A 16,138-nucleotide genomic window follows, 5' to 3' on the forward strand; every position below is an offset into this window, starting at 1 on the left:
GAGTGTTGTTCCAAAATCTCCCCCCCCCCCCCCCCAATTATCTTATTTCTCTGTGGCTCATAGTAAAATGAGTATAATCCTACTTACCTACGTCCTTCTCAGGGATATTGTGAGCATTAATTTAATCTTTACAGCATGCTGAGACTCTGAGATGTAAACAGTTATAGAAAATGGTTTATTACTATTAGTAGCTAAAGTTAGATTCCCCTATTATAGAAAGGGAAATAGATACAAACTCAACAAACAGCCATAGAATTTACGGTTTTGTGTGCCAGTAATACATTTTAACGTTTTTTAGAAGGTCTCTCTCTCTAAGTCTATATTATATAACTAAACTACTGTTATATGTAAAGTAAACAGGGTTTTCAAAATGTTTAAGACACTTCATTTAAAATTAATTTAAAATGCTGATCTTACATCGCCAGCCTGCTCAGCCAGCTGCCAGCCTGGGGTTCTGTTCACCTAGGCCGGCAGCGGGCTGAGCGGGGCCTGCAACTGGGACGCCAGCTGGCAAGCGACCAGCAGCCGGGACCCCAGACCTGGGTGGGAGTTCAGGGGTCAGGGCAGAGAGATGGGGGCTGTGGGGGTGCAGGGCAGAAAGCTGGGTGTGGGGGTTCAGAGGTCAGGGCAGAAGGCAATGGGGGGGTTCAGTGGTCAGGGCAGAGGGCTGGGTGCTCGGCTCGTGGGGGTGCTCCCAGCCCCCTGCCCTGAGCAGCTCAAGGCCCTGTCCCTACCTCTTCTCTGCCTCCTCTACGGCATAGAGACCACGTTGCCACTCCTCCCCCTCCCTCTGGCAAGGGCCATCAGCTGATCGGCGCAGGGAAGGAGAGGAGGAGGGGCAGGAAAGCACCATGCTGGGGGAAGGAGCGGGGAAGCTTAGCTGCCACAGGGGAGAGCAGTGGGCGGGAGGGCTGAGTGGGGCTGGGGGCCGGGACCGCGGCAGGCAGCAGCGTGCCACTCAAAATCAGCTTTCGTGCCGTCTTTGGCACACGTGCCGTAGGTTGCCGACCCCTGGCCTATACCTTTCACAATTCTGTTTGTTAACTACCATATTGCTGAGATTATAGTAATACAAGATGGTTTTGCTAATACTGTTTTATCCTGGGAAAGTTAAATTTGTTTACGATGTGTTTGGAATGATGCCACATAGAACAGATATATTAGCAAAGTAGACAGTAAAACAAAAATGAATGCTAGGAAATTGCGTGTCTGGACAGAATTAGTTTTGTTTAATGACCTAATGATTTCAAGGTCAGCCAATAGCTCAGTATGGAAAGAATCAAATCTCCGTTTTCCGGTTAAACAGAGATGCCCTGGTTCTTGGAGTTGCTGGGGCACCCACAACTCCAATTATTTATTCTCATTAATTATTTGTATCATGGAACCCACACGTCACAATCAAGAATGTGGCCTTTTTTAGCTTGATGCTGTATGAACATATAGGAAGGAAAAGTCCCTTCCCCAAAGAGCCTGCAATCTAATTTCAGACAAGATACAAGAGACAAGTAAACAGATATGTTTGGCCTCCAGCTGCCAAAACTTTAGTGTGTTTCTGATAATCCTTACTATACGTAAGACCATATTGTTGATAGCTGGAAGAAATGAGGAGATTTTAATCCAAGTAAAAACTGTCAGAATGACCACTCAAGCATCCAATAGTAAGCAAAATGAAATTCTATATAAGGTTACCCAAAAATCCCATGGGAAACCCACACTTCACTCTGTGGTTAGCCTTGATTTCACATAATTCAGTGAATGGCTGTTGTTGGTTGACTCCATAAAATGTCATTTCCTTTGAGGTACAGGAATTGTGGGCAAGAACTGCATTTTGTTCTGTTTTGATTTCTAGGTTACCGGTGCTGAAATTGTTTCACTACAACCAATGATGCTTTACTTTGATTAATTATATTAAAGAAAGCCTGTCATATTTATAACACACACAGGCTAGGACTGGATCAACTCCATTCTTTCACACACACCCCTCACATAACTTTTAAAGCTGTATTAAAGGAAGTTATGGTACAAAGGAATAGTTCAGAAAAGTTTTTAATTAGCATCACCATGGTTAAAATATCACAGGAGCCTGCATGATCAGGAGGATTAAATATACGTGATTGAGAGAGAAGAATTTTTGAATTCTAATACTAGCTGTACCACTGATTTACCATATGGCCTTCTCCAAGTCTTTTACCACTCTGACTCCATTTCCACATCTGTAAAGCAGGCGTAATACATTGTACTTTTACAGATGGTGCAATGGTTAATATTTGTAAAGCGCTTAACAATAAAAAGTGGTACACAAGTACTGCAGGATTAAAAATTACTCTCATGCTTAAAGGATTGACAGCAGGATAAATATTATTCACTCAACTGCTGTAGGACTTCTGTTTTGTTTTTTAAGTTTTCACCTAATCAGAACATGGAGCACTTTAAGGTGAAATGAGAAAAGCCTTATGTATGTCTCCTGCTCTCATAATTTTATTTTCCATTTGCCTCCTTAATTGTTGCTCAAGTAAAAATGCTTCGCAAAACAACTGAATTAAGATTCATCCAGGACTAGGGTTGATAGTCTTTTCGTAGCCTGCAAGGTCAGAAGGAACCATTCTGATCATCTCATTAGCCCTTCTGTACCACAAGCCATGGAACTTTCCCAAATAATTTCTAGAGCAGATCTTTTAGAAAAACATCCAATCCTGATTTTAAAATTGTCACCTTGGTATATTAATTCCAACAATTAATTACAGTCACTGTAAAATAATGTATGCTCTATTTCCAGTCTGAATTTTTTCTAGTTTCAACTTCCAACCTGTGTGTTATGTTATACCTTTCTTTGCTAGAGCCCATCATCAGATATTTGTTCCCCATGTAGGTACTTCTAGACTAATCCTTTAATCATTCTCATGAACCTTCTCTGAATGCTCTCCAATTTATCAACACCCTTCTTGACTTGTTGGCACCAGAACCGGTATTCTATCAGCAATCGCAAAACCAATGCAAAACAGAAGAAAGATAACTTCTCTACTCCTAGTCAAGTGTCCCCTGTTTATGCCTCCCAGGATCACATTAACTAGCCCTTTTGGCCACAGTGTAGCACTGGGAGCTCAGGGTTCAGCTGATTATTCACCACAACCCTCAAATCTTTTGTTTAATGGTTTCTTCTCGCTCGCTCTATAAAGGTGTTCTTAGACCAGCTCTCTAAGGGTATGTCTTCACTACCTGCCGTATCGGCGGGTAGCAATCGATTTATCCAGGATCGATATATCGATCCCCAAACGCGCTCACCGTCGACTCTGGAACTCCACCAGAGCGAGCGGAAATAGCGCAGTCGACCGGGGAGCCGCGGCAGTCAATCCCGTGCTGTCTGGACCCCAGGTAATTCGATCCAAGATAGCGTAGCTGAAGTTGAAGTATCTTGGATCGATCCCGCCCCCAGTGTAGACCAGCCCTAAGGGTACATCTTCACTACCCACTGCATTGGCAGATAGCAATCGATTTATCTGGGATCGCTATATCGCGCCTCGTTAAGACGCGATATATTGATCCCTGAACCTGCTCACCGTCGACTCTGGAACTCCACCAGAGCAAGCGACGGTAGCGCAGTCAACGGGGGAGCCATGGCCGTCGATCCCGCGCCGTGTGGACCCCAGATAATTCGATCCAAGATACTTCGACTTCAGCTACGCTATTCGCGTAGCTGAAGTTGCGTATCTTAGATCGCCCTCCCAGTGTAGACCAGCCCTAATATTAATGAGGTTGGAATTAGCCATTCAAGACAGAATTGCTCTTGTGAAACAGTAGTTACTGCCTAGCTCAAGCAGCCCTTTGAAGAAAATAGAAGTTTCAAACACGTGAAGTGCCCTGTCCATCCTTTGTGACTGAATGTGGTATCTCCCCAAGAGGAATAAGATATTTAAAAAAAAAAAAAAAAAGTATCTAATATATTCCTTTCCTCCAAGAATATGCAGTCACAACTATTACAGTTTAGAACACTAGTGTATGTCTAAAATGTATTCTAAACATTACAAATTATTTATTCCCTCACATGCAGAAGAGACAGTTTATGTCAACAGGGAAACTATGCATGCACTCAAGAACAGCAAACAAAGTGAGCTAGTTTAATATTCTATGTTGCAGTCTCACCCTCACTCCTTAAATAAAATAAATAACTTCTTAACACAGCAGTGCCATCTGGTGTTGTAAAGTATAGTCTGAATTGCTGAAAGTAAATTCTCCCAAGAAGTGTGGTTCCTACTACTTCCAGGAAAATCAAAGATGTTATAATAATGCTATCAAAAACTTAGTTATTGACTGCAGAATGTCAATACTGTATTACAAAGAAGAGGTCCCTGCTCCAAGGAGCTTACAGCCTAATATTTGCTCCATTCTTCTTCACTGGAAAGAAGAGTCTGATGGCACCTTAAAGACTAACAGATTTATTTGGGAATAAGCTTTCATGGGGAAAAAAAAAAACAAAAAACCACTTCTGTAATTTGCACTCCATGCATCTAAAGAGGTGGGTTTTTTACCCACGAAAGCTCGTTAGCGCCATGTGTTTATCCCCAGTATACTGATGTTACTAGGTTATTTTTTATTATATGAAATTCTTTAGGAATTTAGTAAGTATAACTCTCATGCAACAATATATAATGTTTTGCACTTACAGAGTACAGCACCATGAATAAGAAATTATCAAAGGACTATACAAAGGAGGGTGAATATAATTATCTCAGTTTTCCACATGAAAGGTTTTTAATCTTTCTTGGTGAGAGGTCTCTGGCTAGACACAAGGGTTGTTTTATTTTATTATATTCAGAACTTCCCCCCAAAAAAATTTTTTATAGCAGCCTACGTTTTACCTTTTGAACACCATACAAAACAGAACTGTTTGCAAGGAAAAAGAATAATCCTATGTAGAGGAATGAACTTGTTGTATATTCTCCTATTAATTAACCAATGAACTACTATTTAGTTCATCTGGTGCATTCCAAGGAAACACGCTTAAGTAGCTTTTCAAAAGTATTAACAAAAAATCTACATATTAAAGTCAGCCAGGAAAGAATAATTTGATTTAGCAGTATCCCTAGGCAAGAATTAGTTATACCAGAGTTAGGGAACCACATCACACCCAAACTTGCAAAGATCCCCAGGGACAGACAAATCCTCAGGTACACTCGAGCTCCACTCAGCGCACATGAGGGGAGTGGGGAAAGGCATAGAGAGCTTTCCATAACACTGCACCTGAGGGCAGCTAGAAGCTAGCCCTTGGTGCAATTTGAAGCAACCTCAATGCTGCTTTAATTAGTGCTGGCTAGAACTGCTCAGCACAGCAGTCTCCCACCACTCTTCCTCCCCATGGCCTCACCCACTATGCCACTGTGGGCCAGGAGCAGGTGGCATTGCGCTGCCTAAACCTGCTCTAAGTATTAGGAAGGGGAGTCGCCAGCTGGCCCTCTTTAAACCAGCTTCCCATGCCCTTCGTGCAGCAGGGCTGGCACAGGGCGTTTTACTAACATTACCACGTGCTCCACTAGACCAGTCACACAGTTTACTCACCATGGCGGCTGCTTCTGGTCCCTTCTTTCCCTTTGCAGCCTGCCCCTGCAAGTCACGTGCTGCTCCCTCCTGTCTTCTCCTGGGCGCTCTGTTGTTAGCTCTGCCCCCTCCTCCGCAGCTCTCGTTGCCTTTTAGCCCCACTACCATGCACTGTATTCTCATCCCCCTCCCACTGCCCTCCCTGGTAGCCCCGTGAAGTTGTTCTGTCCCCCAGCAGTTCTACCTCCTCAGCCACCCCCTGCAACCAGCGCCCCTCCACAGCCTGCAAACACAGCCGCGCCCAAACACTTCCCACGGCTGGAGGAGGCGTGTGCGTTAATCCAGCAGCCTACAGCACCGCCCCCTGCTGCTGCTCCTCATTGGAGGGATGGGAAGGGGAGGTACTTCGAGCTGTCCGGGTTTGCGCTGCCTCCTATTTCTCCAGCTTGGAGCCTTCCCTCCCCACGTGGTAGAAGCTGGAGGCGATGCTTTCTGCACCTTAGAGGAAGTCCCTGTGAAGGGAGGCAGTACCAAGCCATCCCCCCCCCTCCCCCCCCGCTAAATCTTTATGGCGAGAAGAGTTTAAGGGGCTGCTAGGATTCCTCACCCCACCCAGTAGGAAACACTGCGCTCTTGTGAGCAGCCAGGCTGGAGAGGGGGCTGCAGCTAGGTGACCCAGTTGCATCCTCCAGACCAGGGGGTCAGACAACCTATGGCATTCTTGCCAACGGTGGCACGTGAGCTGATTTTCAGTGGCACTCAGACTGCCTGGGTCCTGGCCCCCAGTCTGGGGGGCTCTGCATTTTAATTTAATTTTAAATGAAGCTTCTTAAACATTTAAAAAACCTTATTTACTTTACATATAACAATAGTTTAGTTATATATTATAGACTTATAGAAAGAGACCTTCTAAAAACATTAAAATGTATTACTGGCACACGAAACCTTAAATTAGAATGAATAAATGAAGACTCGGCACACCATGTCTGAAAGGTTGCCAACCCCAATGCCAGACTGTCAGCAAGATTTTCAGCAACTTTTAAACTGAGCCCAGAGGCTGTAGGGACTGCCTAGCCCTCAGCCACGGGCACGTGCTTACTGTTGCATGCTTTCGGTAACTCAAGCAGGAGTAGCAGAGTGCTCCTGCTCAGCACCTGGCTAGCCATGCAACAGCGGGGGAAGGAATTGCCTGCTGCCCTGGTCTGTACAGCTCCACCTGTGTGACACTTGATGCAGGTTATATAATGCCACTACAGTGCCTGTATAGAACACTACCCTTTAGTTTATGATCAACTCACTGCCCCAAGCAGGGAGAGGTTTGAACTACACTAGGCAGCTGTAGACAGGGCTGGGCTTTAGGGCCGGCTCTAGTTTTTTTGCTTGGGGCAGCAAAATATTTTTTGGCTACCCCCCAACCTCAGCTCTGGGCTCTCAGCCCCCACACCAGTGCCTTCCCCCACACGCACCCCCTGATGCCCCAAACCTGGGCTCCCCTCCACCAGTGTTGACTCCACCCACTACCCCCTCACCTCCAGCCGGGCCGGGGTAAGCAGCAGGGCTCCTGGGCTGCGTCTCAGCCTAGGGTTCCTCCAGCCAGGGCTCCCGCCTCCAGGACCAGCCTGCACCCGGTAGGGCAGAGCTAGGGGACCACCCTGCAGGGAGCTGAGGATCTGGGTCTGGGCAGCCCCAGAGGGAGCAGAGCTCTGGAGAGCGGAACGCGGACCCTGCATGGCAGCACCCCACCCTCAATGGCCGCGCTGCTGCTGCCCAGTCTCTGGGCGGCTCAGGCCACTTCGCCCAGCCCCGGCTGTGGCGCTGGGGGGTGGCCACCCTGCAGCACCTGCAGGCGGCTCCATGTGCCCCATGGGGTGGCCCCCAGCCCGAGTTTCCCCCGCTTGGAGCCTGCCCAGCCTAGCCACAAGGTGCGGTGATGCTGCTGCCAGGGCTGGCTCTAGGCTTTTGCTGCCTGAAGGAAAAAAAATGGCTGGAATGCCGCCCCTGAAAGTGTGCCGCCCCAAGCACCTGCTTGGTTTGCTGGTGCCTAGAGCTGGCTCTGCTGGGCTTATAGGGGGCACCACTCAGGGCCATGTGGTCACAGAAGCACTGTCAGTGCTTAATTTTTGCCAGGGGGCTGAGTCCCAGCACCTCTAGGTTTAGCAGTTCATAGCACCAGCACCTCCCGGCCATCAACTTCTGCTCCTTGGCCACCCAGCTCTGAAGGCATGCCACCCTTACTGCCATGCTGCTGCTGGCAATGGCCATGCCTTCAGAGCTAGCTGTCATTCAGCAGGCCTGGGTCTTTGCTCAGGAAGTGCTGAAGCAGCCCCTGGTACCTAAAAGGAGCAACTGTAAGCAGCCCACCTGAGGGTTTGCCTTGACTAGGAAAAGTTGTCCATGTTTAGGGTGGCCTTAGTGAAAAGCTATACCTGATCTGAAGTTGACCTTTTTCCTAGTGTAAATGTAGAGCTTCAATTTAATTTTAACTGGTCATGTGCTACCCTGGATAGTCACCTAGGCCTACATTGATAAATACATACATTACACCGCTTTTCTGAGCGGCAGGAGCAGACCAACATTAGAGGTGAGAGAGGAGACACCTGTGCTATGTTATCACTTCTAAACCACATTTTGCTACAAGCAGTAGAGCTCTGCTATCCAGCCATGGATGAAGGTAGGGCCAGAGCCCAGTGTCACTACTGGGTTCCCTAGAGCCTGCCCAAAGGAAATCCATGAAAATCATGCTGCTGCCAAGCTTCCTCAATCTTTGCACTATCGACAGCTTGGAGCATTTTTCTCCACTGTTTTTGGAGATAGTGTTCTGCTAAGTTAGATGGAGAAAAGCAAGGAGTTTGCAGAGGAGTGATACGAATTTAAATTGAGTTCAGGAAAATTTTTGAAATATCAGATATTTCTTCCTAGACTTTAGAAAAAGATTTCCGGTAAAATACCACCCACTCCCAAGCAAACCTGCCTTCTAAAAATAAAATCTTACTCACCACTCCCTTTCTACAGTCAATAACTTTTAAACTATACATATAAATAAAGTCCACAACTCTTTGAAACAGGGATATCTTTGCATACTTTCTGTGAAATACCTACAGAAGTGATTGGTGCTGTAAAATAACGTTTAGTTGGCGGGAGTGTGAACTGTGGTAGGCACTTCTCTGTCAGTTTTTCTTAACTTTATTTCCTCATTCCTCCTCAAAACATCTTCCATTCCCTTCCTTCCCAGTTTTCATCCCCTTCAACCTCGTTCATTATTCTTTTCTCACCACCACTTCTGAACTTGACCATAGTGACTGGTCTGGGCTCTCCTGATCTCAGTTCTGTGTGCTCTGCCACATTTTGCTTGCTCTGAGCCCACTAGCTCTCCCTTCCTGGGCCTACTTCCTCCCTATATTGCATTCTCTTCTCTTGTGTTTCACTAATCTCTTACCCAATGTGCTTGTTGGGGGTCCCCTATTTCAGTTGTGCTCTCCCTGCATTTGCTCCTATTCTCCAAACACTATTTCTGTCCAGTCTCTCCAATCCATCCTCTGCCCCAGCCTCAATGGACTGTCACTTTTTATCCACAATCAGTCCTTTTCTTCACAAACCATTCCCTGTTCTCCAATCACCAATGCATTTTTTAGGTCCCAAGTCCTGTGTAACCTCTTGTTGTCACAACTAGGCAGGGAAGAAACTGTCCCACAGTGGAAGTGATTCAACAGGCAGCAGGTACAGCAGAGGGGATACAGCAGTTTGCTTAGCATACCCCATTCACAAAAAAGGAGTTGGGATGGAAGGATAGTCCAGTGATTAGAGTACTAGCCTAGAACTTGGGTTCAAGTCTCCACTTCACTACAGATTGTTTCTTGCCCCTTGGGCAACTTACTAGTCTCTTCACCTCAGTTCCTCAGATGTACAATGGGGACACTTGCATCACAGGGGTATTGGAAGATAAATAAGCTAAGGATTGCAAAGCACTCAGATACTATGGTACATACATTAGATAGACCCACTCTTAAGGAATGGTCTTCTCTCCTAATACCAGGAATGGTCCTGAAGTGTGCATCACCCTCTTGTGGTGAGCTGGGAAGACTAGTCATCTAGGGAACAATTCTAGCTCTGTACAGATACTGGCATAGGCCCATCTATTCCATGCTCAATACCATGCTATCTTAAGGTCTCAATGCACCAACCAGTGTGTTCCATGGAAGTCCTATCAGGATCAGCACACTGTATTGATACACCCTGGAGGGGAAGATTGATGAACAGTTATTCATATAAAAGGATCCATTTGAAGTCAATCAATGGCACCTACCGAGTAACTGTTCTTCAATGAATATATCATATGCGCACTGCGTAGATGTAGGCACTAGGGTGACCAGATGTCCCGATTTTATAGGGACAGTCCTGACTTTGGGGTCTTTTTCTTACATAGGCTCCTATTACCTCCCACCCCCTGTCCCAATTTTTCACACTTGCTGTCTGGTCACCCTAGTAGGCACTAGAAAACATTCAGCTCACATCTGAGCTCATGTACATAGTAAAATGTTTAAATATTAAATTTTCAAAAGCAGGTATTTTCACTGAGGATTAAATGCACCACAAGCAGACATTTTATGTATTAGCCCATCATAACAATAACATTTAACATTTTTAACAGCTGCATAACTCCAAAATGCTTACAAATTTGTCAAAACTTATAAACCAACTCCATAAGTGGGTTGCGACTAAGCATTAGTTATTTCAGGTCTAAAGGAAGTCTATTAAAATTAGAAGGGAATAAAACAGACTTGGATGGAATGATTCCTGGAACCTTAACTCAGGACATTACAGACTCCATAAGCGGAGAAGATACTAGTAAAATTTAAGTCTGGTGTGACTTTCGCAGGTAGATGTCAGTGGTAAATTTTCTCAAGAGAAAATTCTACTACAGACCTAAATCTAACAGTAGCTGTTCCTCAATTGTGTTCAGTACACATTAGCAATTAACATATGGTATGATTGTCTTGTGACTGGACTCAGAAAAATCCTCAATACCTGCACAATTAGGAATGTGTCTATAGTAACTCTTCCATACAAAAACATCTAAAAAAAGTACACTTGTTCAGCTGAATGGTTATATAATCTTCAATGAAGAGAGATTGCAGAAAAATTACACTTCACAGTTAAATTTCTTTGTATATGTACAATACATTTACTTACTTTCTTAAAGAACATTTTTTAAAAAGCAGTAAGATAACCTAACCATTTAAAAACCACTAATGTGAGCCAGTTATCAGAAGCATCGGGCAGAGTTTATTTATAGAGTTAATAAAGTAAACTGAAAGAGGAAATATATTTGCTTTTCATGTGTGTGTGTGTGTGTGTGTGTGTGTGTGTGTGTGTGTGTATATATTATATATATATAAAAAAGGAAATACCTTTTTCTCTCAGATTTTTTTTTTTATTTAAACACAACTGGTGGCTACAGAAGGCAAGGGTCACAGCAATACTCTTCCTTTTCCCCAGATAAACTTTTCCCCCCCTGCATATGACAACTCCTTACAGCAGTTCTCTGCCCTATGAATCCAACAGCTTTGGTACCTACCATTTTTCTGTAGAGGAATAAAGAAATTTGCAGACAGCATGAATTCTGCGCTCCCCACAGGGGCTCAGAATTCCCTGAGCAGTAATTGTAAAGGGCAAAACAAATATTGCTTTGCAGTTCACCTTTAACTCAGTTCTCATACCTCAGACAGCAGTTTTGTGTAGGCATGGGTTGATTGCATAGATCTTGAAAATGGATCAAAAAAGTATTTTATTTTAAACAGTCAGGAACTATTTCAACAAAGCAAAGGCAAAAGATGGGGTATTCTGGATTCACTAGGGATTTTTTTTGCAATAAGAATTTTTGTTCTCATCCAATCATTCATACTAGGAACCTGAAAAATTCCAAAATGAATTAAGGAGGCTAAGTCCTCCAGCTCTCTTGGGGGAAGTCATGGCTTTGAGAGCCTAATTATTTGCCTGCGTTCTTTCAAATAAGAGTTCTCATTCCTATTCATGCTTTCTTAGTTTTCAAATTAGAAGCTTAGAAACTTGGGAGCTTAACATGACAATTTAAATGACAGAGATACAATTAAAACTCATGAGCAGGTAATAAATAAATTCTCTCTCTTTTCTCTCTATATTGTCACTAGAAAGCACTGAAAATGTAGCCTTAATGCACAATATAGAGGGGTAAAATGGAAATACTGGGGGTTACTCAAAAGGAGACTCCTAAAAATTATTTCTCCCTATGCCATATAAATTTCCAGTTTGTCAGAAAAAAATATATTTAGGAGTTGCATCTAATACATTCAGAAGCAAAGGAACAAATAGCATACCTATTGTGAGTACATTTTCAAGTATCTAATATCACATTTAATAAATATATTATCATCAACATTCTATATACGGAGGTAGGTCTGAGATCTTTCTAGTGGACTTTGAGGAATGTACAGTGTTTTGGGTGGGGAGGGCAAGGAGAGGAGTTATTTTGTGTAAACATATCTTCCCTTCAAAGGTTCTGCATTCAGCTAAGGAAGGTTAGATGCTATTCCTTTCTAAGCTTATTAACATCATTTTAACAACTTGGTAGAGAGTAGGTCTGCCACTTGTCACCACCACCAGTTGTATCCCCAAACCATTCACTGGCAGTGTGGTAATTAGAAATAATATATTTAGTATAATAGTGGTCTATGTGACCTCATTACAAAACTGCAGTACAAAAATTCACATATCAGGAATCATATAGCATGCTTGTCATGCATCAAGAAAGGACTGAAAATATTGAAAAAAAAATTTTCAATAAAAATAGGCTATGTTAGACAATTTTATTGAATTCACTTCCTTTTATTGCAGTGTCCCCTTGTACAAAGTAGTAACTGCAATATTCAATGTTAAAACATTAGAAAAGCATGTGTGACAGTTACAGTACAGTATTATCAAAATATTACATTTTCAGACCCAGTGGATAACTAAATACCCAACCAACCTCAAATCTTTAAATTATTTCCATCGTTCATTTTTAAATATGTAATGTCAGAAAAGCATATAAAAAGAATGTATGTAAAAGTAAAGAAACCTAAATACAGTCAAACAAATGAACAAAAAATAAATAATTGATTTCTTCAGCTATAGTTGCTCTTTCTAAACCCATAAAAAGAAATTTAATCAACAGAAATAATGCAATTGCCATGTGTCAATGAGAAATTTTATATTTCAAGTCATTAACAATGATTGGAACTTAAAAAAAATTTGGCTTCAAAATCAAAGTTCATATAGACTAAATAGAAATTGGAATGACTGTCACTAGCTAACATCTGTTGCTCACAATTACTAGTAACTGTTGAAGTTTATTAGAGTGTTACAATAAATCTTGAAACTGTTGATCTGGTGTCTAGTGTTAGTGAAGTTTTGAGAGTGCATATGTGAAAAGCATCCTACATTATTTCACAGACTACAATTCCCTCCCCATCCCCAAATGCATATTTAGATATATTTTATATAATTTTATACACATATATGCATGTATGCACACACTTCATTTGGTTCCTGCATTACAGATAACAAGCAATAGTTTCCTGAATGGACAAAACTTTAAATAAGTGTACCTGTGTACATTTTCAAGATAGCAGCACTAAGTTCATGCCTTATTGTCCATCTGTTTAAAAACAAAAAAAAGAACGAAACATGGCAACAATTCCATGTTCACTGAATAATGAGACATCCCTACCACCTTAACAAGCACTGCAAAACCTGTAACAGACACAATGAGGCTGTTAGTTACCTTTTTTCTTTCTGTAATTAAGCAGCACTTTTATTAGAATTTGTTTGATTATAAAATTGTGTCTTAACCAGGCCCACGTTAGCATTAATTTACTTTGTATTTGGCAGCAAAACATGCTGCTTATAAAAAAACTGAAACAATGTAACCAATTCAGATCCAGACTGGTTGAAACCAACAGCAAAAATGGAGATTATTTTGTGACTTACCAATGACCTGACTACAGCATGCACTGTGGATAAAGCGTAGAACACATCTCCAATTGTAACTAGTTCAAGCTGTATCTTACTTCACAATGACTAATAGCTTTGTCCTTCAAAAGGAACTATTACTGAGTATTTAATATAATGCTATGTTAAGCATAAAAATATACCTTTTCTATGGATCATCTTCAATGAAAATCATTAAAGTACTAGCAATGTGACCCAGTAGTAACATGGCCAATACTAATATCTAGAGGTTGTGAAATGTTTTTAGGCAATCCTTTTCTGAAAAATATATAGGAATTTTAAAAATAGTTCACATTACTCACCTTAGTATAAAGGCTCAAGTGAAGTTTTTTATTTATGTGTTAGAAGACTAAATTAGAAAGTAGTCAAAACATACACTGGAAGGACACACAAATTGGCAGTTTTTATTAAACATGAAAAATGTGTAAAGTATCATGTATGATAGTCTAAATTTATAGATCAAGCCTGAGTATTTATTTAGTAAGACTAAATGTAATGTCTGACAACTGAATGAACTGACCTAAAAACATCTCCCCTAATAACTAGTGGTCCATTTAACCATTTGATGAAAGATTCAGAATTTTAGTTTTTACGTTTTATATTAGATGGCGTAGCGAGATTCCACATAGTGTTTACAGTATTCTCTTAGATGGCATCACATTGCTCATATTTGCTCCTTCAAGCCTTAGGTTAACACTTTCTTCAAATAAGCTAAATTATACCAAGATCTGAAGGCCAAGAATTAAGACAGGTCCTCTTTTTTAAAAAACTAAAATAATCCAAAAAGCTATCTTCAGCCTACAACAGGAATAGTTTCATATTAGAGCTAGAGTAAAGACTGACACACTAACCTTCACCAAGGTAGCCAAAGTTATATGCATCTCAAATTTTGAACGGAAAGAAGGGCACAATGTCAAATCTGAGAAAAGGGTCCTCCCATCATTTATCTAGCACAATTACTTTTAACGGTACATGTTCAGTAAAACTAAGTCTTGGACAAAAACATTATGATTTTTTTATTCCAACTGACTTGACCTACCTTTGTTTCAAATCTAACAGATATTACAAAATTCTGAATAGAAAACATACAGTACTAAAAATAATAGCTTGATGGAAGACTGAAAAGCAGCATTAATTTTATTGTAAGATGGAAGAGACTAGAAACTAAAGGAAGTTTGATCTAAAGTCTTAGTTGAAGGCAGATTTTGACATTCTATATAAATTTACAAAATAGGGTGTATGGATGCAGTTTGGTTAACTTCAGAAGGCACCTCAAGGCTAAAAGGCTTTTATAAATCTATAATCCTTTCATTGATCAAAAATAAAAACACTTTTATTGCTGCTATTCAAGTAGCAAAGAAAAAGCTTGTTGTTCTTCAGTCTAACAAGGAATCCTCCCTCATTAAGCAAGATTAAGTTATAGAAGAATTTGAATAAAACTGAAGATTTCACAACTTTAGAAATACAGTGACTTTCCTTGTGTGCTTTCAAGTCAGTGGAACAGTGAAAGAAGAGTCACTTTTTGCCTTTGTGATGTTAATCTTAGTCACTCTCTTCCAGGCACTGAAGTACCATTTAATCACAGTTGCGTGTTGCGCAGTATGTTTAGGAATAGAAGGTAAGAACACTCTGATGATTCCCACGAACAAGAAGGATCGGTGGCAGGTCTTTTGATAGAGCTTCTAACCAGGCCATGTATAGTGCACTAGATACTGCACCTTTTCGTGCAACTGGCAAACTCCTACAATTTGAAGAACAAAGAAAAAAGGAAATGGAAATGAAGAATGGTTTAAAAAGCAAGTCAGAGTACTAGTAGTACTGCATAAATACAAAAAATACAATTTGAAATAAGGTAGAAATTACTAAATGTTTAATTCGATCCCATTTTTATAACCTTTTCATTTTTTTAGGCTACATGTAGTCAGTTCACAATCCTGAGTACAAAGAAATTAATTAGTTATGAGCCAAAATTGTCTTTAAAACAAAACAAAACATACTCTGCTACATTGACTTAATTATAACCTATTTTTTTTTTGGCATCTCAAGGTTCACCTTAATTCTACCCGCTCCTGAAATCTTAGCCTCCACATCAAGAATTTTCTGGGGGTGGGGCTGGGGAAGTGACGGAATCAGCATTTCACTTGTGGCTTCATTCAGAATGGTCCTCTTCACTTGGCCAAGATTTGGAGAGTGACTGTTTTTCTACAAGATAATGCTTTTGCTTCAGACTGCAACAGTCTATAGTCAAATTACTCTGCCCACCAGCCCCTCCAGAGTATTGGCAGAATACTTCAATTCTTGCCTCACCGGAACCAGTTAAATCTTGTATTGCTCAAGTTTCAACTTTTTACTGCTTCAGAGAGAACTGAAACCTTACATGGCTTTGTACAGAGAGCAGGATGTGTGAAATTAAAAAGAATTTCTACACTGAAGAGTTTGTAATCCAAATGTACTGTAAGTGGGGACAACAGTACAAAAGAATATGTAGAGACAGGTACAATATAGGCAAATGGGATATGTGGTAACTGTAAATCTTCATGGAAGATTTTTGTTTTTAAAGAGCAATATGAAGGAGATGGAG

At 41.4% G+C, this 16,138-nt stretch overlaps 1 protein-coding gene across 1 annotated transcript in view; it reads right to left on the reverse strand.

The window, feature by feature from the left end:
• Nucleotides 1-12,359: 12,359 nt before the first annotated feature.
• SLC12A2 (solute carrier family 12 member 2) overlaps nt 12,360-16,138 on the reverse strand; it is a 120,780-nt gene continuing 117,001 nt past the window's right edge. The window contains exon 27 of the mRNA XM_054031296.1: nt 12,360-15,298. Within this exon, the coding sequence (XP_053887271.1) occupies nt 15,163-15,298 (136 nt within the window). The 3' untranslated portion in view covers nt 12,360-15,162. The remainder of the gene's footprint in view (nt 15,299-16,138) is intronic.

Source organism: Malaclemys terrapin, chromosome 6, assembly GCF_027887155.1.
Source record: "Malaclemys terrapin pileata isolate rMalTer1 chromosome 6, rMalTer1.hap1, whole genome shotgun sequence".
NCBI classification, from domain to species: Eukaryota; Metazoa; Chordata; order Testudines; family Emydidae; genus Malaclemys; species Malaclemys terrapin.